This window comes from Cucumis sativus, chromosome 7, assembly GCF_000004075.3.
Source record: "Cucumis sativus cultivar 9930 chromosome 7, Cucumber_9930_V3, whole genome shotgun sequence".
In the NCBI taxonomy this organism is placed as follows: Eukaryota; Viridiplantae; Streptophyta; class Magnoliopsida; order Cucurbitales; family Cucurbitaceae; genus Cucumis; species Cucumis sativus.
In genome coordinates this window covers 16,545,427-16,568,640 of record NC_026661.2, presented here as the reverse complement: position 1 = coordinate 16,568,640, position 23,214 = coordinate 16,545,427, and the positions used below count along the sequence as shown (strand labels likewise).

The 23,214-nt window shown below is 32.2% G+C and overlaps 3 protein-coding genes across 4 annotated transcripts; all 3 read left to right on the top strand.

The window, feature by feature from the left end:
* Nucleotides 1-6,309: 6,309 nt before the first annotated feature.
* LOC101220395 (protein FAR-RED IMPAIRED RESPONSE 1) lies at nt 6,310-9,649 on the top strand. Its single transcript, XM_004150292.3, has 3 exons — nt 6,310-6,664; nt 6,824-7,290; nt 9,229-9,649. Coding segments are annotated over exons 1-3 (669 nt in total). The 5' UTR covers nt 6,310-6,663; the 3' UTR covers nt 9,430-9,649.
* Nucleotides 9,650-10,567: 918 nt separating this feature from the next.
* On the top strand, nt 10,568-14,933 carry LOC101219919. The gene is made up of 5 exons (XM_004150290.3): nt 10,568-11,042; nt 11,350-11,504; nt 11,688-11,715; nt 12,505-12,607; nt 14,244-14,933. The coding sequence occupies exons 1-5, from the start codon at nt 10,737-10,739 to the stop codon at nt 14,348-14,350; spliced, it is 699 nt and encodes a 232-aa protein (XP_004150338.1). The 5' UTR covers nt 10,568-10,736; the 3' UTR covers nt 14,351-14,933.
* A 2,616-nt stretch (nt 14,934-17,549) lies between these two features.
* On the top strand, nt 17,550-21,473 carry LOC101219678 (pentatricopeptide repeat-containing protein At1g51965, mitochondrial). 2 transcript variants are annotated; one of them, XM_031888971.1, is made up of 3 exons: nt 17,550-17,853; nt 17,973-18,782; nt 18,893-21,473. In XM_031888971.1, exons 2-3 carry the CDS (start codon nt 18,012-18,014, stop codon nt 20,096-20,098), a joined length of 1,977 nt encoding a protein of 658 aa, XP_031744831.1. In that variant the 5' UTR covers nt 17,550-17,853; nt 17,973-18,011; the 3' UTR covers nt 20,099-21,473. The 2 variants fall into 2 exon arrangements, with proteins under 2 accessions (XP_031744831.1, XP_004150337.1); XM_004150289.3 differs by having other exon boundaries at nt 17,550-18,782.
* The last annotated feature ends 1,741 nt before the right edge of the window (nt 21,474-23,214 follow it).

Sequence of the window (23,214 nt, the reverse complement as noted above, 5' to 3'; positions counted from 1 at the left end):
ATATTCTTAATAGTTTCATGAAATGGGTTTGATGACCCATTTTTCTTTTGCAATATTAATTTTTCTAAAAACCTTTTTTCTTAAACGTAAAAATATTCGAAAATACTTCGTTCTCCATTAATATGTCGAGGATTAATGGCCAAGATTCAAAAATTACAAAATCCTTTTTCAATAATGAAGCAAATCAAGAAAGAATTGATAAACCAAATCAAAGTATAATTATTTCAACTATCAAAAAGTTACTTTCGAATATTACTAATAAGAATGTAAAGAATCAGAATCTAAAGATGTTTTGGGACGTATCATACTTGTCGCAAGCATATTCTCCTGTTAGATGTTTCTCTTGATTGAGTTGATATGTTTTTTGGCTTTCGATTTTCTTTAATGTTTGGTTTCAGTTTAATACGATGTGGTGAGAATTCAATTGTCCATTCTCGTGTTCAACGTAGATTTTTCAATATTCAATTTTTCCAAACTTTTTCATTTTGGATGTGTTTAGGAATTTGTTGTAAGCATGGTACTTTCCTTTTCCTTACCTTGTCGGGATGTGGCACGGATTGGTCTTTTTGGTTATGTAGTTTATTTTCCAAAAAGAAAAAAGTTTACAACGTCAACAAAAAATATATGAAAGACTTAAAATTCCAAATTTCAAAGGAATGTCAACCAACAACTTCAAAGGAAGAATGAACTCCAACACACGACAAATATATATTAATGTTTATATTTTATTTTTACTGTAAGCCCAACACACAACAAATATGTATTAATTTTTAACTTGATTTTGTATAAAAAAAAAAAAAAAATTGGACCTTACACACGATACACAATACAAACAAATTGTATTGTTTTTTTTCATTTATGTAAAATATGTTTATTCAAATTGTACCTTAAATAGAATACAACAAAAAAAAAATATTTTAAGTTTGTATCGTCAATCTTATACAATAAAAAAATTGGATTCCGTTGTTTTTATTTTTCATATTCAAGTTTTATTTTTTCATTTATTAATTTTATCTTCTTCACGAGAACGATAAGCAACATATTAGAGATGATAATTAATTCGTTTGGAAAAAAGAAGAAATAAGATGATTAATTTGAAAAGAAATAAATAAACGAGGAAAAGAGAAATATTATATCGAGAAATGAAAGAATTAAGTGAAAAATATTAAATAATAAACCAGGAAAGAGAAAGAATAAGGACATCAAGTGTAGTTTTTTTCATTCTCTTAATTTGTGGGTCAAAGAGGAGAATGACTAATTTTTCCTCTTTTTCTTTCTCGTTCCTTAGCGATAAAACATTTTTAAATTAAAAAATTAAAATTAAAATTAACAAAATTGGTAAGTATGAAAACTATAAAAGAGAAAAAAAATGAATTAAATAGTATTTAAATTTAAATTGATTAATTATAAACAAGGAAAGATTGTAAATTGAGAATGGAACAAGGAAGGATTAAGTAAATTGAGGAAGGATTGAGGGAATTGAGAAAATGTTATGATAACGTTATATAACATAAGGTCATGATTTGAACCAGGTTGAATTGAATAGTGTGACGTGATGCATTTTTTTTTTTTAATTGTGAGATGTTAATTGATAAGTTAAATAGCTCGTTAGATTAGTATAAAAAGATTTTGGATTTGTGAATCGAGATTAGAATTAGAATTTTTCAAAGTAACGAAAACAATAGTTACATTTCCACTAATTTATTCTGCTCCGTTACACAAATCATTCATAGCATGATGAACCATAACTTTACAGTGAAATTTGACGTAACCATAAGTTAGATTTTACGTCAAAAAGAGGTAGTCGTTGGTAAAAAACAAACAAACAGAGAACCTCAAGAAATTAATTAAGAACATGAGCTCCGATCCTTTTACCCATCAAAGGCAATGTCTTCCATCACCAGGGAACGAAACATGAGAGCAAGGGTTCCGGCCAGATGGCGGTATTGGGGGTCTATGAATCGGCCTCGCCATCGTGGCCGTCGCGATCGAAAGCAGAAGCAGAAGCCCTGCCATTAGGGCAAAAAGGATCCGTGAGTTCTTGGCGCCGCGGGGCATGGGTAGTGTTATCTCTTAGCTTTGGCGAAGAAGGAGAATGGGAAGCGTAATGCAGAAGAATTGGGGAGTTGGGGATGGATTTAAAGGGTGAAAACGCCATTGCCCGTCGGTGTAGTATGAAATTAGGAAGCAATTTCCCATGAATTTTGGAGGAGGAGGAGGAGGAGAAGAAGATATGGGGGGAGGTTTGTAAATTTCGAAGCATTATGGCTCTCTCTCTCTCTCTCGATTTCAAACTGAGTCATCGAAAGAAATTGATGTTACTGTTCTTTGAAAATTCCTGTTGGAAAAAGTTCTAAGATTCTCTCGTTAGAGATATTTCTCAATTAATCCATTTCTCTCTCTCTTAATTCTTTTTTATTGTGAAGTTTTCATGAAAACGTTATAGTTTCGGACGATCTATCAACAGGTCAGACTACGTGTTCATTCATATTTCAATTTTTGTATTTTAATATTAATTTTGAAGGATCAAATTACAATATATTGTCCCTTCAAATTTCGAAGTTTTGGTTTCAAATTTCGTTGTTTTGTTTAAAATTTTTAAAATATATTTTTTAAATTAAATTTAAACTTGATTAAAAAATTATTATAAATAACAAAAAATTTGACAAATGTTCATGTATGTATTTTAATAGTTTATTTGTTTTATTTATTTTTATTTATAATATAAAGTTAGAGATCTTGTACTTTTAACTTTGAGGTTATAGTAGTACTATATACCGCTATGCTCATTTTGATATTTTATTAATCTAAAACTTAATAACCGGTTTTAAATATAATCTTATTAAAAAATTTTAAATTGGGTTCACTCATACCAACTTAAAAATTAAATTAAAAAGATAAAACATGTTGGATGACCTAAAAACAGTTATAGTGTAAATCCATACACATTGCAAATTTTTTAATGAAAGTTTCTAAGAAAAACTAGAGATGAAATAGAAATGAAAATACTAATATGGTGACCGTTTTTGAAAGAGAAACTCAACTCCTCAAATTTTAGTAGGTGAAGGTATGATGAATACATTCACAATTCAATTCTCAATAAAAGCATAGTTTATAATTTGATCTTATGTGTGTTTTCTAATTTTTTCAAAACAACTTCGTGTAAACTTTTTTTTTTTTTTAATTATTAGTTCCTTTAAATGAATTGCTGCTAGATTAAAAAGGAAGAGAAATTATTTTAAATGATGAAACTTCTAAAAATATAGCAAAATATCATAATCTATTTGCTTAGACTATTCTTTATATCTATGTATCATTATAGACACATATATTAGTAGTCTATCTTGGTCTATTACATATAGATTGTGATACTTTGCTTAATTTATGTAAATATTATTGTTTAATTTGTTAAATTTTAAAATAGCTAAAAAAATGATATGTTTGAATAGATTAGGGAAATAGTTTTTTTTTTTTAAAAAAAAATCATTTTTATTCCAGAGTTCTTTTCAAATATAGAAAAATGACTAAAAATATTTAATGAAATTTTATATATGTGTCGATAAGATCATCATTAATAGAAATTGAAATTTTGTAAATATTTTTAGTAATTTTGTCCTTTAGCCATTCTACTTTCAACTATATTAAAACATATACGGAAGTAAACTAAGTTTAACTAAAAAATAGAAAAATGAGAGTAAATGAACATACATAACATTGTATTACTAACAAACTTTATTTAAGGATCTTTAAGTATGCTTTATTATTAGATTACCAAAAACAGGGGTAAGATAAATAATACATACGTGTGTATATATATATATAATATATATATATATATATTTATTTATTTATTTATAGAGATGGTATTTTAGATGAGTTTCATGAGAGTTTGAGTGGTAGCGAATTTTGATTAACTTTCTAAGTGTTTAAAACAAGTGTTTATAAGTGCAAAAAAAACGTGTTTATAAACACTTAGAAAGTCAATTCAAATGGACCTTTTAGCCGACGAATGGAATTCGAGTGACAACTCCATCACGGTTAACCCAAACCCTAACCCTATCGCACCTAATGTCGAAAGTAACAACTCTTCCTTCCCGAATAACAGCCACGTCCACATATGGATTTTCCTTAACTATTCTACTCTTGGCCTCCTCGCTTCTTGTTCCTAGTAGCTCTGGCCACGCCATCTTCCCTGCTCAAATTAGTATTACAACTTTCAATCAAGTATTTACCTCTTTTAAATTTGTAACACAATTATGTTCATGAATTTCACTGTGTAACAATTTAGTATTTATATTTTCAAATTTATATCAATGTAATCTCTAAGAATGTAAAGAAATTAAAATGGTCTATTTCAACGCTATTTTATTCTTGTGAATAAGTCGATTTAGGTTGTACATTTATAATAACCCAATTTTTTATTTATACATTTTAAAACGAACCAAAATTAATTTCTAATGATTTAAAACAAGTTTGAAAATGCAATTAACACAAAAACAAACAAATTATATGAAAGAAATCTAAGAATTATTTAGAAGGTTTATAGTCTTCACATACCTCGGCACCAAAGAGCCATGGCTAAGGCTTTTGATTTGGATTAGGGTTTAGAGAGACTTAGGGTTAGTCTATTTATAGAGAAAATGGGAAGGTAAGGAGGGATGAACCGTCATTAATGAGCGAAGAAGAGTTTTTTGTCCGTCTTTAAAAGGTGGACAAAAGGGATTTAATTCAAGAGGTGAAACATGACACTTTGGCTTATGCCATTCATCTCTGTCTTTTTCTCATCTCAATAATCACTTTTGGAAGTTTTCTACTTTATTATAATTTATTTTCGATTGTGACAAAATCCGTTATAATTTAGATTCATTTTACAGCATAATTATCTAGTTTCAATTAAAAATGCATGCTAGAATTTAGGGTTAATCACATATATTAAATATTATAGACATTTTATATTTTAATATTTAAATTTAATGAGATTTTAGTTATTAATTATATATAGGAGATAAATTTACCTAATTTTGAAAATAAAAAGTCAAATTTTAAGGATTGAGTTAAAGACAAACACCTCAATTTAATCCGTTCAACACAAATACATTACTAAGGTAGATGATAGACTATTAAAAAAAATAAAAAATTTAGGATATGTTTTCACTATATACGTCTATTGCTTTTAAAATAACGACATAACCTATTTTTACCGTTTACAATTGTTTTGAAAAAGAAAAAAAAAGAAGGTGATGTGGCAATAAATGTTGTAAAACAAAGGTACACTTAGGCATATTTTCATATAATGGATAATTTCAAAACGAACAACATATAATCTTTCTAAACTTGTTTATTGTTCCTATTACAATTACTTATCTACAAGAGTAGGTTAACGGAACTCCATTACGATTAGTTGTCAATACATGCATAAATTTAATTGGATATGTTTTTACTCACAATGAAAAAGTTAAAAGATTTAATTTTTCACCAACTTATATATATATAATAAACTAGTGATAATTAGAATACACTTTGTGATCAGTGAAACTAGAGTTGGCTACTCCACCATTACAATTGTTGTATATATAAAAAGAAACATGATGCGATTTTTTTTTTTACAAAATACACTAAGTAAATTTTAACTCCACTTACTCAATACACAAATCCACTCTAAGTTGCCATTTTACTTCAACTCGCTCATGTAGATATTTTATTGAGGTTTTATATAAACGATCTAAATTATGAGCCTCGAAATGGGATTGGTATCACTTTACATTTTGCTTATGTTTTATCACCGTGAAATCTGATTTCACTCTCATTCCCTTGAGTATATGCTTTATGGCTCTCCACACTCTCTATTTTCTCTTGTTCTAGCTCATTTTGGGTTTTAGTGTTTTTGTTTTCACTCTCATAATTTTCTCTTGCTCTTTGCTCTACAATAACAAAAAACGAGAACAAGCGCAAGAGCCCAACACTTTTGAACAACAAAGCAGCTTCGTTAATTTTCTTTTGACAATGACACAAGAAATATAGATTTTTTTTTTAAAGTGGGTTGATTTCTTTTCGTGCCAAGCTGCACAACTATCTCGCCTTTTCATACTAACGACCTTAAATGGAATTTGTCCACTATTTACAATGTAATTATTTTTCTTTACATTTTGGGTGAAATAACCAAAATGAACCATTGTGCATGTAGGTTGAGATACCACTACAGCTAATCCTGGTTGTCTTGTTTTTTCCTCTCTCAACTCTTCTCGTCCTCACTTTTGTATTAAAAGAAGAGAGGCTAATGACAAAAACTAAAAAGAGTAAAAAGGAAGGAAGCAAGAGTAGCAAGTAAGTGAAATTAAGATTGGAGAGCTCAACAACCAAGCACACAATCTATATATATATATATAGGGAAAATTTGATATTGAGCCTCAATTTTGGGTGAGCACCACAAATCTCTCAATCTTCTCAAGTTTCCGGTTTAGTCCATACTCACAGTAAACCCCCCCTACCGTATCCAAAGATATTGATTTCAACGACTAAAACCTTCTTGATTCACACTTTACTGTACAACTACCGCAAAACACCAAAGAAATGAGATTGGGTCTCCAACAATTTTCGACCTCCAATTCAATTCCAATAATCAAGGAACAGTGAATCCCAACTTCCTCTTTTGGGAGAAATCAAAGTGAGTTTCTCGATTCCGCATTCTTTGACATTTTTCATATCACAATCGCCCCCTATTTCTTCTATTCTCGATTCAATTATTCAAACTAGTATCTATTTCCACCCCATATTTGATGAATTCAGAACAATTCGGCTTTTTTTTTTTCTCTCTCCCTGTTAGTGGATGGAATCCCCAGTGTACTTAATGTTGTAGAAGACCCTAGCGGGAAAGATTTTGCCAGAGCAGTTACTGAAGCAGAGGCAATAACGAGTAATAATTCAGATACAGAGCCATTTGTTGGTATGGAGTTTGAATCTGAGGAGTCTGTCAAGGTTTTCTACGATGCTTATGCTTCACGTCTCGGTTTTATTATGCGCGTTGATGCATTTCGTAGATCGATGCGTGATGGTGCGGTTGTTTGGCGGCGACTTGTTTGTAATAAAGAAGGGTTTCGCAAGTTTAAGCCGAAAAGAAGTGAAAATAGGAAGCCTCGAGCTGTAACGAGAGAAGGGTGTAAGGCAATGGTTGTTGTAAAGAAAGAAAAAACTGGAAAATGGGTTGTTACGAAATTTGTCAAGGATCATAATCATCCATTGATTGTTACTCCGGCTAGTGCTCGTCGAAATGTTCTTCTTTCCCACACACGGGTAAGGGTTAATTTGATTCACTTTGTGTCTATTTTTACAGAGAAATATGTGTTTTTCTAGTTTCTTCTTTGCTCTTAAGTTCCACTTTCCGTACCTCTGTTCTGGAATAGTTTTTGTTGTAGCCTTTACCTTTGCCCTTAACAATAGAAACGGTTTGATAGAACTTGGAAGGAAAGGACTTTTAACTTCTAAGGGAGGCACCCATTATATAAATATATGTAATATTGAATACTGTAGAACTTCTATCTTTTCCTCTCTCTGATGAAACTTCAAAGAGTGTTCAGGCTGATGTCAGCCTTTAAAACTTCCATTCCACCCCTGAGTATGCGTCCCTTTTCTTAATACAAAAACCTGAACATTTGAAGCATGAGAACGTGAGGGGAATTAAAAGCATATCAATTAGATGTTTGTGTTAGGTGGAGGAAGAATGTCACTGGTATTCATCAGATGTGCATGTTTGGTATGTGGTGAGGGAACTGTTGGACCTTGGAATTCAGGTGCCAAATAAGTGTTGAGTTTTGTTGGTTCAATTTGGTGGACTAGAAAGCAAAGATATTTAAGGATTGGATGAATATGGGACGAGTTTCTTTGGAATTCATAAAATTTGGATGATGTATCCAATAATAGTGTGAGGTCATATTATTTGTATTTTGAAGTAAGGCTGGGTGTTTGTTTACCAATCACTATTCGACAATCAAATTTTAGAATATTTGTTTTTTAGCTTTCTTTACTCATCATTATTGATGTTAGGCAAATCTACCAGAGCCCTTTACGTACCCTGTTGTTAAAAAACACAACCCCTTTTCTAACTGTGATATACTTAGCTTTCCAAGTTCATTCACTTCGAAAAGAACAAATAGGTGTACTATTTTATTTGTTGAATTTCTCGGGGTTTCTCTTGTTATGACCAGACAGTCCACATAGACTAATTGATCTTTCGTAAATGCATTAGAATCCACCAGAGGCACTGTATAGCCACTCTAGACTAGAAAATGTTCAGTTTTAATGCACCAATCTTATAGTGCTTGTTTATGGCCATACTTCTGGTTTTGAGTGTCTAACTTCTTGATTTCTCAAACAACTTGGAGGTCTTGCAGCTCATTTAGATAGGGTAAAAGCCAAACAAAACTACCTAATGAGTTTCAATCTGAGCAAAGCTACGTAGGGTACCTATTAGGTTATTACTCTCCTTTTGGTTGGAGGTTGGAGATTGAAATTAGGCTATTAGACTCCTATAGGTTGGAGGTTGGAGGTTCAATCTCCAACACATGCCCCATGTGCTGTAATGGGCAAAAAGATGCCCATTTTTGTAGGAACGGTCAAACGAAATGCATTCAATCCAGATGGGTAAGAAAAGCTACATGAAAAAAGGGATAAACTATAAGGACCTTGAACTTTGTTCTTTGTTTAAAATATACCCCTATTTTTTCAGAAGTTGCAATATTACCTTTGACCTCTCGTAAATATTTTAAAACTAAAAGTAAAAACAGTTTTATACTGTCATGAAAATTTGAGTGTCTACATATGTGTTCTTTCATACTGAGTTTAGACAAATGTCCTAATCACACACATTGTTGCAGTTAAAATGTATATGGAGTTAATGCCATGTCAATTTTCTTTCCAACGTTCTAAACTTCAAGGGTAGTTTCATAACCTTTATGAAAAGTCATTGGTAATGCAACTTTTGAAAGAATGGGGATAGTTTTTGAAAAAAGGACGAAGTTTATTTTTATAATTTAGCCTTAGAAAAACATGCCAAGCGTTCCAATTGGGCAGCTTTAGACTTTATAGCATGTTTCTTTCTCTTATGCAAGTCAGAACGACTATATTTATGCTATACACTACCCCCTCCAGCAAAACACATTTCTTAAATATTATGAGCATCTTTGTTTACGTCATTTGTACATATGTTTCATTTTCTGTTGCTATTATTTTCAGGATGAGAAAGATGCAAAAATTCGAGAACTAACTGCCGAACTACAGCAAGAACGAAAGCGATGTGCAGCATATCAAGAACAGCTTGCCATGATTTTAGGAGACATGGAGGAACACTCAAATCATCTGGCAAGAAACATAGATAACATTATTCAAAGTGTGAGAGATATTGAATCAGAAAACAATGCATTTTCAAATAGCTAACAACAGAATCCTAAAGAAAATATATTTTTATATATCTGTTTATAGTTTATAGTTCAGAGTTGAGACTTACGTTACATTTGTTCATTAGTTCATTAGTTCTTTAGTTCATTAGTTCTACCACATTTCCCTCTCATTGGTTTGTGATCTGTATGCTAAGTTTAATAATCTGATATGGAAATATTATAATTTGAATCAGAAAATTACTGTCCAACAGTTTGTACCCTCTCTCTGCCAAAAAAGAGTTGAACTGTAATTCTCCTTTACCTCTAAAATTTAAAGGAAAAGAAATGCATTTATTTTCTAGTTTTTTTTTTTTTTTTTAAAGTTAAAAAACTATTATATTTTTTTATGGCAAAAAAAGAAGTTCCTTTCATGTCTTAGCTATTGTCAATTTGGGAAAATTGTACAAAATGACTCAACAAAAAAGAAAAAAAACTTTCTATGACAGCCCTCTTTCTAAAATCGTTTGTTATCGATTTTTTTTTTTTTTATATTTGAAATTTCACTTTTACCCCTCAATATCGAATGCTTCTTCTCTCTTTTGCTCTCTTAATTTTCAATACCTAAAAGAAGAAGGTTCCATGCAACACCACTTCCTCCTCAATTTTAAATGAATCACTTATCACTTCTTTTGTGGTTTCTCCCTTCTTTTGTGGTTTATCCCTTACATGCCAAAAATGATGTAAGTTTAAACTTGATAAGGTCATTTGAAATAAATATATCTTTAACAGTTTGCTCAAATTATAAACATAATTGTAAATAACACAAAAATACATGAAAATGAGTAGTCATTTAATTAAAAGAGAGTTATATTTAATTAAAAGAGAGTTATATTGATGAAGATACAACAAAAACAAAATTATCACTTTACAATTTTTTTTTTTGTATCTATATTAAGATAAGGTTGTTTTAGTAATGTGATATTATGACGTAATTTATCGAACAAATTTTAAATTTAAATTTTCTGGTAAAAGCATGAGACTCTCTAATGCACTAATATACAGAAACTAACGGTGAGATTTGACTTAAGCCTTTATTTAGATCTAAACAACGTGAAAAAAATGATTTTAAATTAATTACTTTGTTTGGAACATAAATTTTTTGAAATGAATTAAGTAATTTAGTTTTAAATAAATCCTCCAAAATTAGAGTCATTAAAGAAAAGGAGGTTTGCCCACGGCGACTTTGTTCTTTTGCGAACTATACTTCTCTAGACGCTGCTGCCCGGGTGCTGGAAAACCCTATTTGCGAGTTCTCTCCGTCGTATCGGAAAACATCCCTGCACCGGTCTGAAGCTTCACAAGCTTATGCTCTCACTCACTCACAGATTTCGGACTCTGTCCTCATCTCTATGTTCCAATTCTCATCCATTTCGATCGTTCCGGACGGATGCCAGACCCTCCAGGCGGCACTCAAAGCCTGCTCCATTCACAGTAAACAAGCCAGAACACAAGTCCGAGTGGTGGGCTGTTGATGGCGAAATGCATGAAATCGGCGACAATGTACCCCCTCGCGAGCGATTTATCATACCCAGAGAAAATCTCCCCAATCGGCGTCGAAAGCAGCTCAGGGAACAGTTCATGCGTCGGACTCGCCTCGTTCTCAAGGAATCTGTTAGCCCCTTTTCTTTTTTCTTCTCTTGGATTGGTTTTATCTATAATTATTCCATTGGGATTGATGTTCAGAGTCGTGATTTTAGCTAGTGTTTTCTTGAAATGGGTTTAAAGTAGAAAACTGGTTCTTATGATTAATAGTTTCTTATATATATGTATATAGGAAATCATTTCATTGATAGTATGCAATTCTGACAAGTTTCAGAAGGGAGAACTTCAATCGAATATATAAGAGATTTTAGGCTATGACGTGGAGTCACTTGTGATATGATATATGTTTTAATCTTCAATCGTTGGGTGTTTGAAGGAGCACGATCCATGGTGCAAAAAGTACATGGAGCTTTATCAGGAGCTAAGGGAAAACTGGGAGAGATTGTACTGGGATGAGGGTTATTCCAAAAAACTTGCTAGGGATCATGCAAACTATGAGTCTGCTGAGGAGGAAGATTTTTCTCCTTATAGGTTGGAGTATTTTCAATTTCATTTATATTTGTATATTTAGCTACTGATTACTGAAGTGATCTTCAATTAAAAGTTTCTCTCTCTTTATTTGTCTTAGTGATTTAAGATTTTAAGTGTCTGCAAGAGTAGATTTGTAATGTGACTGCAAGTGGCTTAATTTTACTACTTTTGCCTGCGTTTCAGGAATAGGCAATCCACTGATCGGAATAAGGTAAATATAAAATTTCCTTTGTTGATTTCTTTAATTTCAGAGTTCGTTCTGCACTCTTATTCCGTTTTGAAGATGAATTAAGTCTTTGAATTAGTTGATTTGCCATTCCAACTCTTAAGATTTGCCTAATATAATTTCTATACTGAATTTTTTGAGATCATTCTGTTAATCCAGATAAATGCATGAGGATTGTGAGGATAGGATTTGAAACAATTAATCTTGAGAATATCATCTCTTAATAAAGAACAGTACAGTTGCTTAAACTTAATACTTCTTTGTGAGTAGATAACTTATGGAGGAGCAGAATTTGGTATATAAGTAAGGCTGAGAAGAATACTAGTGATCTCAAGGTTTTACCTTCTTCATCAGCATTCACTTTGTCACGCATATCACAAACCCCAAAATTGATTTTCTATGAGCTTGTTGTACTATATGACCACTTTGAACTTTCAATTTTCTTTTTGTTTCCTATCAAAATAATAACGATAATGATAGCGATATGTCTCTCAAGACGAGTGAAACGCAATTAGTTAGTTGAAGTGTTCAAATTCTGCTATGGGGGAGGAAGATTATATATTTGTTGGTTGTACAATGAGTCAATGACTATTATAGCATACCATACAAATCACAGGTTCATAGAAAATGCCGTATACTCATATTTAACAATCAAATTCCAATTTCACAAATTTGTCACTCTCAAATCCTTGATCTGTAATACTATGAATAGATTTCTTGTCTTATCATGTATTTACCTCAAATTCACTTGAAGGAATGGGATTTTGCATGCAGGAACAAGATTTTAGGAGGAACGTGCAAGGTGGTCATTGGGAGAATGTCAGCCAGATTAGAGATAAGTTTGAATACGATAGAGAGAGAAGAATGAAAGAGAGAGGTTAGTATATATTATAAATTGCTTGAGTTTTATTTTTGTAGTGTAGATATATATTTTTGTTGCTTTCTGCAAGCGATTGATCACTTGGTTCTTGATTTTACAATCCACTTCATGATATTCGCTAACTGTATAGAATGGATATTACATAAATGTGATGTAGGTATTTTAGAAATAGTGTTGTAATACCAATTACTAAAGCTGGAGCCTGGAACCTATTTTATAAAGATTTGTTCTTTCTTAGTCTTTACCAGCTGCCTAGGTCATCAACTTTACTGTTTCAACCTGGTCACTCACTTTATGTATAAATAGGCTTCCAACCCTCCCATTTGATTCATTAGTACAAGATTATTCTTTTGTGTTTTTGGAGCAAATCTACATAAAAACCCTAGGATTTGTGAATTTTGGAGCAAATCTGTATAAAAACCCTAGGATTTGTGAATTTTGGAACTCAATTGGTGAACCCCTAAAGAGAAGGACTAGAATTGGATTACCTTTTGATCGCAGACCAAGGGATAAGACTCAAGGTTTGAACACTCTACAGTTGAGATGATCAAACTTACTTGAATGTTCAAGCATGCAACCCTAGATCAAGAATTACAAAGGTTGATGATGAATCTCCGTCATCAACCCAGAGGAAATTCTCACATTCCCAATTCAACATGACAAAAACTGATTGTACAACCTAATAGCTAGGCATTAAATAGTTTCTCAATAAAAACCCTAATACAACATAAACAAATGATAAAATTAGCCCCACTTAAATGTTGTTAAAAAGGATAAAATTGAAAAAATACTAAAATGACATCAAAATTATTGAATACAATTTAATTAATAATTTGATGGCTTGGCGGTTCATATCAAAATCCATCAAAATGTGCCTTTAATTGTTCAGTATCAACAGTCATTATCTTGCTACCTCTTCTAAGACTTTAGCTTCTTTATAAAGACGGTATGGAATGGATGTTTGATGAAATTGTGCCTTCAGATTCAAACTTGCTTTCTTACAGCTTGGAAAAACTACCTGTACTTTTGTATGAAGATGAATTTATGGCAATAAGTATGGGCTCAATTGGCATCAATTATGTACATTAATTTGTTTTTGGCTTTTCAATTTACCGTTTGGTTAACACTTCATACTTTTCTTCTTTTCAATTTAGTCTACAACAGGTATAAAGTTTTGTATGCAGCTATTGGAAATAAGTTTGTTTTTCACTGTTCTTGCCTCTCGGTTTAGGAGAAAACTTTACATCTTTTATTTTGTTCTTTGGTTTCCATCGACCAACCACATCTTGAGGATAAGATGTGTTTTGGGAGGTGGGGCATTGTTGGGATTATTAGTAGGATACACAGTAGAAATATTATTAAGATGTGAAGGCATATTAGTTGACAGGAAAGGAATCTGTTAGTGGGAGGGCACTATAAATAGAGGGAGTGAGAGGGACAATATTTGTTGTTTTGGTTTTGAATTTACTGGATAGAGAGGTATTCAAGCTCGTCTAATTACTTGGGGGAAGCTGTTTTGGTTCCTTTGGATATGCTATTTAATTTTGGCCCCTTTCTCCTTCATTTGGGTTTATGAATTCACAATTGCAGTTGAAGTGCAAGTACTAACAAACAGCTTAATGTTAACTTTCAGCATTTGCACCTATGCATGGAGATCGAACTTTTCCCTCACAGATTCCTCGATGGCAACGAACAGATGTGCAGCCACAAAGATACATGTCCGAGAGCGATAGTGACTGACAAATTGACTAAAACTTTATCTGCGTCTATGTGAAGAAGAGGTTAGAAATATCCTTACAGGTCATCTCTCCCTTTGCTGTAGTTACCCTTATCTGCAGTTGTAGGGTGTCTTCTCCATCTCAAGTTTAAAACAACCAGAATCATTTTGGTTACTTCGTTAGGTTCACCTCGAGATCTGTGGTTGGTTTCGATATTGTGTTAATATGCTCTATAGAGTGAACACAAATAAACTGAACCTTTGGTACTGCTACATACAAACGACATAATGATTGAAAGAGCTTGGCAATGGGGAGAAGCCTTTTTTGGTCTCCTTTTTAGATCTCTGAAAGAAGGCCAATTGAGAGAGATTGGTGATGGATATAATATCTATACTTTACACACCTTGAAATCTAGGATTTTGTTACAATTGAATCCCATGTGTGAATTTTGCTGTTAAAGGTACTGTGAAGGAACTGAAGGGCTCAATTGAGTGTAGTTTAAATTGACTAGCTGGTCTTCAAAAACAACAAATTCCTTGTACAGTGGCCTTCCTTGTTTTCCACCTTTCGATGTTGATTATGAACGACAACACTTTCAAATTTAAGACACTAAAACACTTATCTAAATTATCTCAAGTTTAGAGTTTAATTTGATGAAATTGAAAGTTGAGGGTAAAATTTAAGTTAAATTATAATTCTCATCTACGAACTGATGCTTGTGTTTTGTTGATTTTATATTTGAACATTTAAGAATTTCAAAGCTAACTCTATAACTTTTTGAATTTTTAAAGTTTACAAATTTACTAGACACAATATTAAGAATTTATGATTCCATTACATATAAATATTTTTATATATTTTATATATATATACAATTTTTTTATTGACCTATTAGACACCAAATTGATATGAGACTTAAAAGTTCAAACCAAATAGACAAACATCAATGTAAAAGTCTAGTTTGGTAATCATTTCGTTTTTTGTTTTTGAAAATGGAACATATTTCTTTCTTTTTTTTTTTTTCCGTGGTTTACATATTTCTTAAGTACCAAGGTTGAATTCTTGGTCACGTTCAAAAAAACAAAAAAAAGTTTTTAAATTTTCTTTTTATTCTCAAATTTTGGTTTTGTTTTTTCAACCGTAACAAATGAGAAATAACATATGAGTACAATGAACTTTTTTTTCCATCAAGCTATTTTGTAAAAGTAAACTTGTTCGTAGATTTTAGGCTTGTTTAGATCCACTATAGATAAAAATGTTGTTCACTAAATTCATTTTTGTTTAAACTTTTTTATTAAAAATTTACAATATACTCTCAAAGTGTTTGAAAAGCTAGTTTGACTGTGTGAAACAATTCCAAAAAAAAAATTAAAAAATTTATTTTTAAAACAAAAGATTTCAAAGTTAAACAAAGAGACCCTTGGGCTTGGATAACAGCTACTTCCTTATTCATAAATCTTGGGTATTATTGTACGATGTTGATGTGTTAGAGTTTGATTTTAGCTTTCCAAAAATATTTACAATTGAATTCACTTTCAAAAGTTCTCAACCTTTTTTTAAAAAAAATTAAATTCCTAATTCCTAACTTAGTAAGTATCATGTCATACCAGTTTGAAAAAACAGTAACAAATAGCAATTTGAATATGTTATTGTGCAGGTGTGTCATTCTATATGATGTTCTTTGTAATTTTGTTTTAAATAGTCAATTAATAGAGTGCGAATAAAAGATAGATGGAGAGAAAAGTGGCGATTGGATGTATGGTGGTCGAACAGGGTAAGTGTGGCGATGAACCAACAGTGGTGTGGAGTTTGTTGAAAGAGAGATGGTGAGGAAAGAAAGATGGAGAAAAAGAGAAAAATAGTGACCAACAACCGAAGTTCGGTGGAGCGGTGGAAGACAACAGATGGGTGTGGAGTAGTACTGGTTGTTCGAGAAGAGACGTCGGGAGGTGTTTACCTTTTGAAGAAAATAGAAAGAACTCTCTCGTTCTCTCTAGTTCTTAGTATATCATTTTAATTCAAGACTATGGAGATGTATAAGATGTATTGGTACATATTTTACATTTTTCGTTTTAAATTGTAGGATAAACTTGTGTTCGTTTTCTATTTTGCAAAACTAAACGGTTTGGACTACGAGTCAATCTAATATTAAGAATTTACTTTGTCCATTTCACAACTAGAACTACCAATTTATCATACGCTAATTTTAATCTTCACAAATAATTAATATTGAAACATGTTAAAAAAATATTCAAAACAACTCAATTCATGATTATGCTATATTTTTCAATTTTCTAGATTTACACTATTATAAAGGTTTTTCTAAAAGTACAACAAGTTAGTAAAATATTTACAATGTATCGAACATTATAAAAGTCCCATGACAAGCCTATATTCAATTATATATAATTAAAAAATACCCTTTCTTTAAATGAAAAAACCCGTTGATTATTATCAAAACTATAGATCTATTTATGTTCATCTCGGATAGACTACTATCACTATTGTCATCTCCATCTATATAGGATAGACGACGGTGATAGTGATCTATCACTTTCTTATCCCAAATTATCACAATAGTATATTAAGTTTTTTAAAGTTTTTACTTTTCATTATATGCCTGCGAATAATTGAAGTTGAAGATGATTTGGAAACAATTGGAACCACAAATTTAGAAACACCCAAAATATAATTGTTGGCTGAGACTTGAATCTTTTTCAAACTATATATTTATCACTATCTATTCGGGATCAAGAATAATCTATCTATGTCTAGGATAGACGTCGGTGATCCTTTATTTACGTCTATATGAGATTAAAAAAAAATGATAGTCCTCTATCACTTTCTTTTCCCAAACTATTCTATACAAGTTTTTAAACAAATTTACTTTTCACTATATGCTTGCAGACAAAATAAGTTGAAATTCCAGAAGATGAAAAAGTTGAAATAGAAGAAGAACAAGAAAGAAGAGGAACACAGATAGAACTTTACATTGCCTATTTGAGATAGAAAACGAGTAGATAGTTGAAATAAACAATATAAATAAATATTGATATAATGCAGGTAGAGAACAAAATAAATAAGAAAATTTGTTAAAAGTGTAATGACAATCTATTTGTATATAAGAGATAGACTGCTATCTATATCTATTTGAGATCGACATAGATAGAATAAGCTAAAATTGACAGCAGTGGAAAGGTGCAATTTCGACTTGGTTCTATTCAATTTTGTGAACCCATCGTCCCTTGTATTACAAACGCCATGCCCATGGCCATCAAAGTTGCAGCTAGTTCGACCCCAACCGCGGTTGAACAATGCTAGAAAAGATCTTGAACTTCCCTTTCCAAGCTCAAAATCAAACTTCAAGTTGCCAACACGGGAGAGAATTCTCGGGCAAACTGTAAAACTGCACTGGTTGAGAAATGTAAATTTAGCTCCAAAAGCGTGTAATGACCTCCCGAAGCAATCCACTATCCTTGAGGAATATGAAGAAGGAGAAGTGTCACGCGAGAGGATGAAAGAAGGGTAACTCCATCATTTATGAAAATAGCTTCATTGGCTTTTTCCTTAACGATATATAGATTGTTATGTATCTGGAAATTAACCCTATTTTAATGAAATCACTCATATTTTTAAATAAAAAGAAAAGCTGGAAGGGTGTGGTAAGTTCGCGTTCGGCGGCGATGAAGGTACTCCGGCTCCCCTGTTACTCTCACCTCAAACCCCCCGCCGCACATCGTCATTTCGCCACCAAATACACCGCCAAAATCACTTCTTCTTCTCCCACCGGACGCTCCGTTGCCGTCGTGGTCACTCCCCCGGCTACTCTTCCCGTCGATTCCCGCGGCTATGCTCTTCCCCGCCGAGATCTCATCTGTAGAGTCATTGATATGCTCCTCCATCGCAATCCTCATTCCTCTTTAATCACCATTGATGATCGCTTCTCCGATTTATCCTCCTACTTTCAATCTCTCTCCGTCTCTTTAACCCCAGCCGAAGCCTCTGAAATTCTCAAATCCTTAAACTCCCCTGACCTCGCTCTGCAATTCTTTCATCGTTGCTCCTCTCTTTGCCCTAAGTTTCGCCATGATGCTTTCACTTACAGCCGCATCCTTCTCATGCTCTCCCATTCATCTTCCTCGAAACGTATCGATCAAGTTCGTGAGATTCTGTCACAGATGGATAGAGATCAAATACGTGGTACGATTTCTACTGTTAATATATTGATTAAAATTTTCAGTAGCAATGAGGACTTGGAATTATGTACTGGTTTGATCAAGAAATGGGACTTGAGGCTTAATGCTTACACCTATAGGTGTTTGCTTCAAGCTCATATAAGATCCCGTGATTCTGATAGGGCTTTCAATGTGTATATGGAAATGTGGAGTAAAGGGTATCAGCTGGATATCTTTGCCTACAATATGCTGTTGGATGCTCTGGCAAAGGATGAACAGGTTTAATGTTAGAAAGTTGAAAAAGTTTTGATGTTTGATTGATTGATTGTGTATGAATTAGTTGTTCATTAGTTTCTTCTGTCTTAATCTTCTTTGTTGTGTTTTAACAGCTTGATCGATCCTACAAAGTTTTTAAGGATATGAAACTGAAGCATTGTAATCCAGACGAGTATACATATACAATTATGATTAGAATGACTGGAAAAATGGGTAGAGCTGAAGAATCTTTGGCTCTCTTTGAAGAAATGCTAACAAAAGGCTGTACTCCAAATTTGATTGCATATAATACAATGATTCAGGCACTTAGTAAGAGCGGAATGGTTGACAAGGCAATTCTTCTCTTTTGTAATATGATTAAGAACAATTGTAGGCCGAATGAGTTTACATACAGTATCATTTTGAATGTTTTGGTTGCAGAAGGGCAGTTAGGTAGATTGGATGAAGTTCTGGAAGTGTCTAATAAATTTATTAACAAATCAATATATGCATATCTCGTTAGGACTTTAAGCAAACTAGGCCATTCAAGTGAAGCTCATCGTCTTTTTTGCAACATGTGGAGCTTTCATGATGGAGGGGATAGAGATGCTTACATTTCCATGTTGGAGAGTTTATGCCGTGGAGGTAAAACTGTAGAAGCTATCGAATTGCTCAGTAAGGTTCATGAGAAGGGAATTAGTACTGATACAATGATGTATAACACAGTGTTATCTACTTTGGGGAAGTTGAAGCAAGTATCTCATCTTCATGATCTTTATGAGAAGATGAAACAAGATGGTCCTTTTCCGGACATATTCACGTATAATATTCTTATATCAAGCTTAGGACGTGTTGGGAAAGTTAAGGAGGCTGTTGAAGTTTTTGAAGAACTTGAGAGTAGTGATTGCAAACCAGATATTATATCTTACAATTCTTTGATCAATTGCCTTGGGAAAAATGGGGATGTTGATGAAGCTCACATGAGATTTCTGGAGATGCAAGATAAGGGATTGAATCCTGATGTTGTAACATACAGCACACTCATTGAATGTTTTGGGAAAACAGACAAAGTTGAGATGGCTCGTAGTTTGTTCGATAGAATGATAACTCAAGGATGCTGTCCAAATATTGTAACGTACAACATCCTTCTTGATTGTCTGGAAAGAGCTGGGAGAACTGCTGAAACAGTCGATCTGTATGCAAAGCTTAGAGAGCAGGGATTAACACCAGATTCAATTACATATGCTATTCTTGATAGATTACAAAGTGGCTCTAATAGAAAATTTAGAGTCCGGAGGCAAAATCCAATTACTGGTTGGGTCGTTAGTCCTTTGAGGTAACATTGCAAAATTTCTTCAAGGAAGAGAAAAAGGAGGATTCTGGAAAGTCTATATATTTGTCTGATTTGTTTCTCTTTTATGTCCATTTCTGGCATATTTTTACCAAGACAAGCAGTTGCCAGAGACGAGTTATTTGAAGTGTTACAGTTTCAGAGGTCTAGAGAAAAACAGTCATATTTTTCAGAATCTTGGGCGAAAGGAAAAAGCTGAAGTTTTAAGGGAAAATTATTCAATGAGATTGACTACCTCATAATAATCATTACATATAAAATTAAAAGATCTTCATGTCTCACTTGATACACAGTTGAGGTATTTTGCAGTTTCTCAATCATGTCTGGTGTAAAACTGTGATGCAGCCTCCTTGATAATTTCTCATCTTCTGAATATCGGTGGTGGGTTTCCAGAGTGTTAAGAAGTCTAGCCAGGAAAAAATTACTGTTCTTGTGTTATGCACGAACAGTATTTATCTCACCGTCAGGTCCGGTTATATTGGCCCAAGCACTTATTTCTTGAGGAGAAACTACAATTCGGAGTTCATGATGTTTATACTGATCGATCATAGAAAAAAATTTCTGATTCATTTTGATTAAGCTCCTCTCCTATTAATCTAGAAGTTCTTCTCACAAACAAAGGAAATTGTTCAGCTCCAAAGCAGAAGGTTGCGATTGGTAATTCTCAGATAAGCAATCAAAAAGATTCTGGAGTATCATCAGAGCAGAATGTGTCAATGAAGCTAGACCAAATAAACCCTCCAGCTGCTGAACTTGAAATCCGGAAACTGGACGTTCGGTCAATAGCATGATAAGAAATTGTATCACATTACATTTTCCTATCCTCACAGAAATTTTCTCATAAGAAATCAAAGGGGGTCCATTTCAAAAGGTTGAATACTCTGTTGTCTGGTGGAGGCTCACCAGCTTTAAGTCAAGTTTCGAGAAATCACACGAGGGTTGTTTGAAATAACTTTCTAAGTGTTTAGAAACAATATCCTCCGAATTGCGGCTTAATGGTAAGCAAAGTCACTTGTTTGTCTTTTATTTGTTTCGACCCTCCAGCTTTTAGCCAACGCTGTTACTGCTCATTCAATCCATAGTGTTATTGTTTGGGTTTTGATTCATTCCTTGACTCGAGATCCCTTGATGAACTGCTGCCGCTTTGATCTTCTCTATTAATTGCATGCCAAGTAAGTGAAAATGCTTCTTTTACCTTGAAAGAGATTGAACTTAATTAGACTAAGAGCAACTTGGAAAGTTAGTTACTTGTTTTTCTTCACCTTTTTTTGTTTTCTTACTCTGTTTTAGCTTTATTTATCTTGGAACAACTTTTGTATTTCTTCAAGTTCATGTTAATACGAGTTGTTTAATTATTTTTATCTTGTATTGTTTGTTTATATTTCATTGTGAGCTAAACCTTTTGTTGTGATTCAATTTTTTGTTGCAAGGGCTAGGTTAGTCTACTGTTGAGGCTAATATGGAAAGGGTTAAGTAATAATAAATGGTTGTCAAAATAAAAAAATAGGAGAAAGACATAAGCTATAAGATGTGATTATATATGATTAACCCATCTCGCTTAAAAAAGAACGATGCGAGCATATGGTTTGAATCCCTCTTCTCTCTTCTTCTTATATATATCATTTTTTCAATTTGTTATACTAAATTTTGCTATTCTCACTCTTTTCTCTATATCATTCATTCCCTTTTCAGTATTTTACTTTTATTTTTTGGGTCTTAACTCATATAGCCGGCTCAATTACATAAGAATGCTTTAAATTATTATTACTTTTTATTATTTTATAAAAGACACCTTTGAGATTTAAATTTATACAAAAAAATTCCTAATGAAAAACTTATTGAGTTAATTTTAAATTAGACTTTACGTATTTATTATTATTTTAGTTTGGAGTGATTCTATTTATTTAATTGTAAGTCATATATACTATAATTAGATATGATCACGAATAAATGCTAACAAATAAATTAAATAAAAAGAAAAATATTAAACATTTAATAGTATAAATATATAAGTTTTAATATCTCAGCATATATCCATTTTTGATATATATAACTATTGTATGGTTTTGTGTCAAACAAGTCCATAAACTTCAAGGTCTTAGTCTAGTAGGTTTTAAACTCTCTCTAATAGATCCTTCATTCATTCAATTTCTTTTCAAAAGAAATTTGTTTAATTTAAAAGTAAAAGAAGGTGCATGGTTTGGTAATAGTTTAGATTTATACATTTAGGTTAACTTACAACCTCCATATCAAATTTTCATATTTATATCTATTTAGTCTCTTAACTTTTAGCAATGTTGTTAGGTTCTTAAACTTTCAAATTTATATCTAATATTTCTTTCATATATTCAATTCTTTTTAAGTAATTGATGTTCATTTATGTTTAGTAGATACTTGAATGAAAATAAGATATAATACACTAAAGACTTATAGAATACAAATTGAAGAAGTTTCTACATTTATTGGATTCAAATTGGAATTTCAAATATTAAAACATCTAAAAATTTAAGAACTAAATTTATATTTCAACTTATAATTCAACAACCTAGTTTAGTGGATAAAAAATGGCAAAAATGTTATTTGAGTTTGGTTTTACTAGAAACAATGTGGTATGACTCTATTCAAGCTGCTTTCTTTTTTAAATATCTATCTTTTGCCAATCATTTTTCAACTTTTGTTCTATTTATCTCACTAAAACTCCATTTCCCTTGTTTTCTTCCTCTACATTTTACCTTTGTATTTCTTCTCCACCATAATGCATTATCAGTCTTGACAATAATGATGACAATGAACATAATTAATGGCAACCTATGAAGATTTTCTACATCTTATGCAAACCAAGTTCAAAGAGAGATCGAGCACGAACCAGAATGAGAGCAAAAAAGTGAACTAGAAAGTTAGTAAGAATGAGAAAAGTGAGTTAGAGCAAGAAAAAAACTTGGTTGTACCTAGCAAAACGTTAGAAAGATTTGTTTCTCAAACGTAGACAATGTGTGAAGATTTTCTAAGCGAGAAAGTGAACAAGAAAGAGTATAAGGGAAAAAATGAAGAACTAGAAAGTGGGTAATAAGGATAAAAGTGAGAAAAGAACACTACAAGTTTTGT

Coding starts and splice junctions, on each gene's coding strand:
- LOC101220395 (XM_004150292.3), top strand. Junction 7,291..9,228: donor TTCTTCTTTCCCACACACGG/GTAAGGGTTAAT, acceptor TATTATTTTCAG/GATGAGAAAGATGCAAAAAT.
- LOC101219678 (XM_004150289.3), top strand. CDS start 17,916: ATGTATCTGGAAATTAACCCTATTTTAATGAAATCACTCATATTTTTA. Junction 18,783..18,892: donor CTCTGGCAAAGGATGAACAG/GTTTAATGTTAG, acceptor GTGTTTTAACAG/CTTGATCGATCCTACAAAGT.
- LOC101219919 (XM_004150290.3), top strand. CDS start 10,737: ATGCTCTCACTCACTCACAGATTTCGGACTCTGTCCTCATCTCTATGT. Junction 11,716..12,504: donor AATCCACTGATCGGAATAAG/GTAAATATAAAA, acceptor TTTTGCATGCAG/GAACAAGATTTTAGGAGGAA. Junction 12,608..14,243: donor GAGAAGAATGAAAGAGAGAG/GTTAGTATATAT, acceptor GTTAACTTTCAG/CATTTGCACCTATGCATGGA.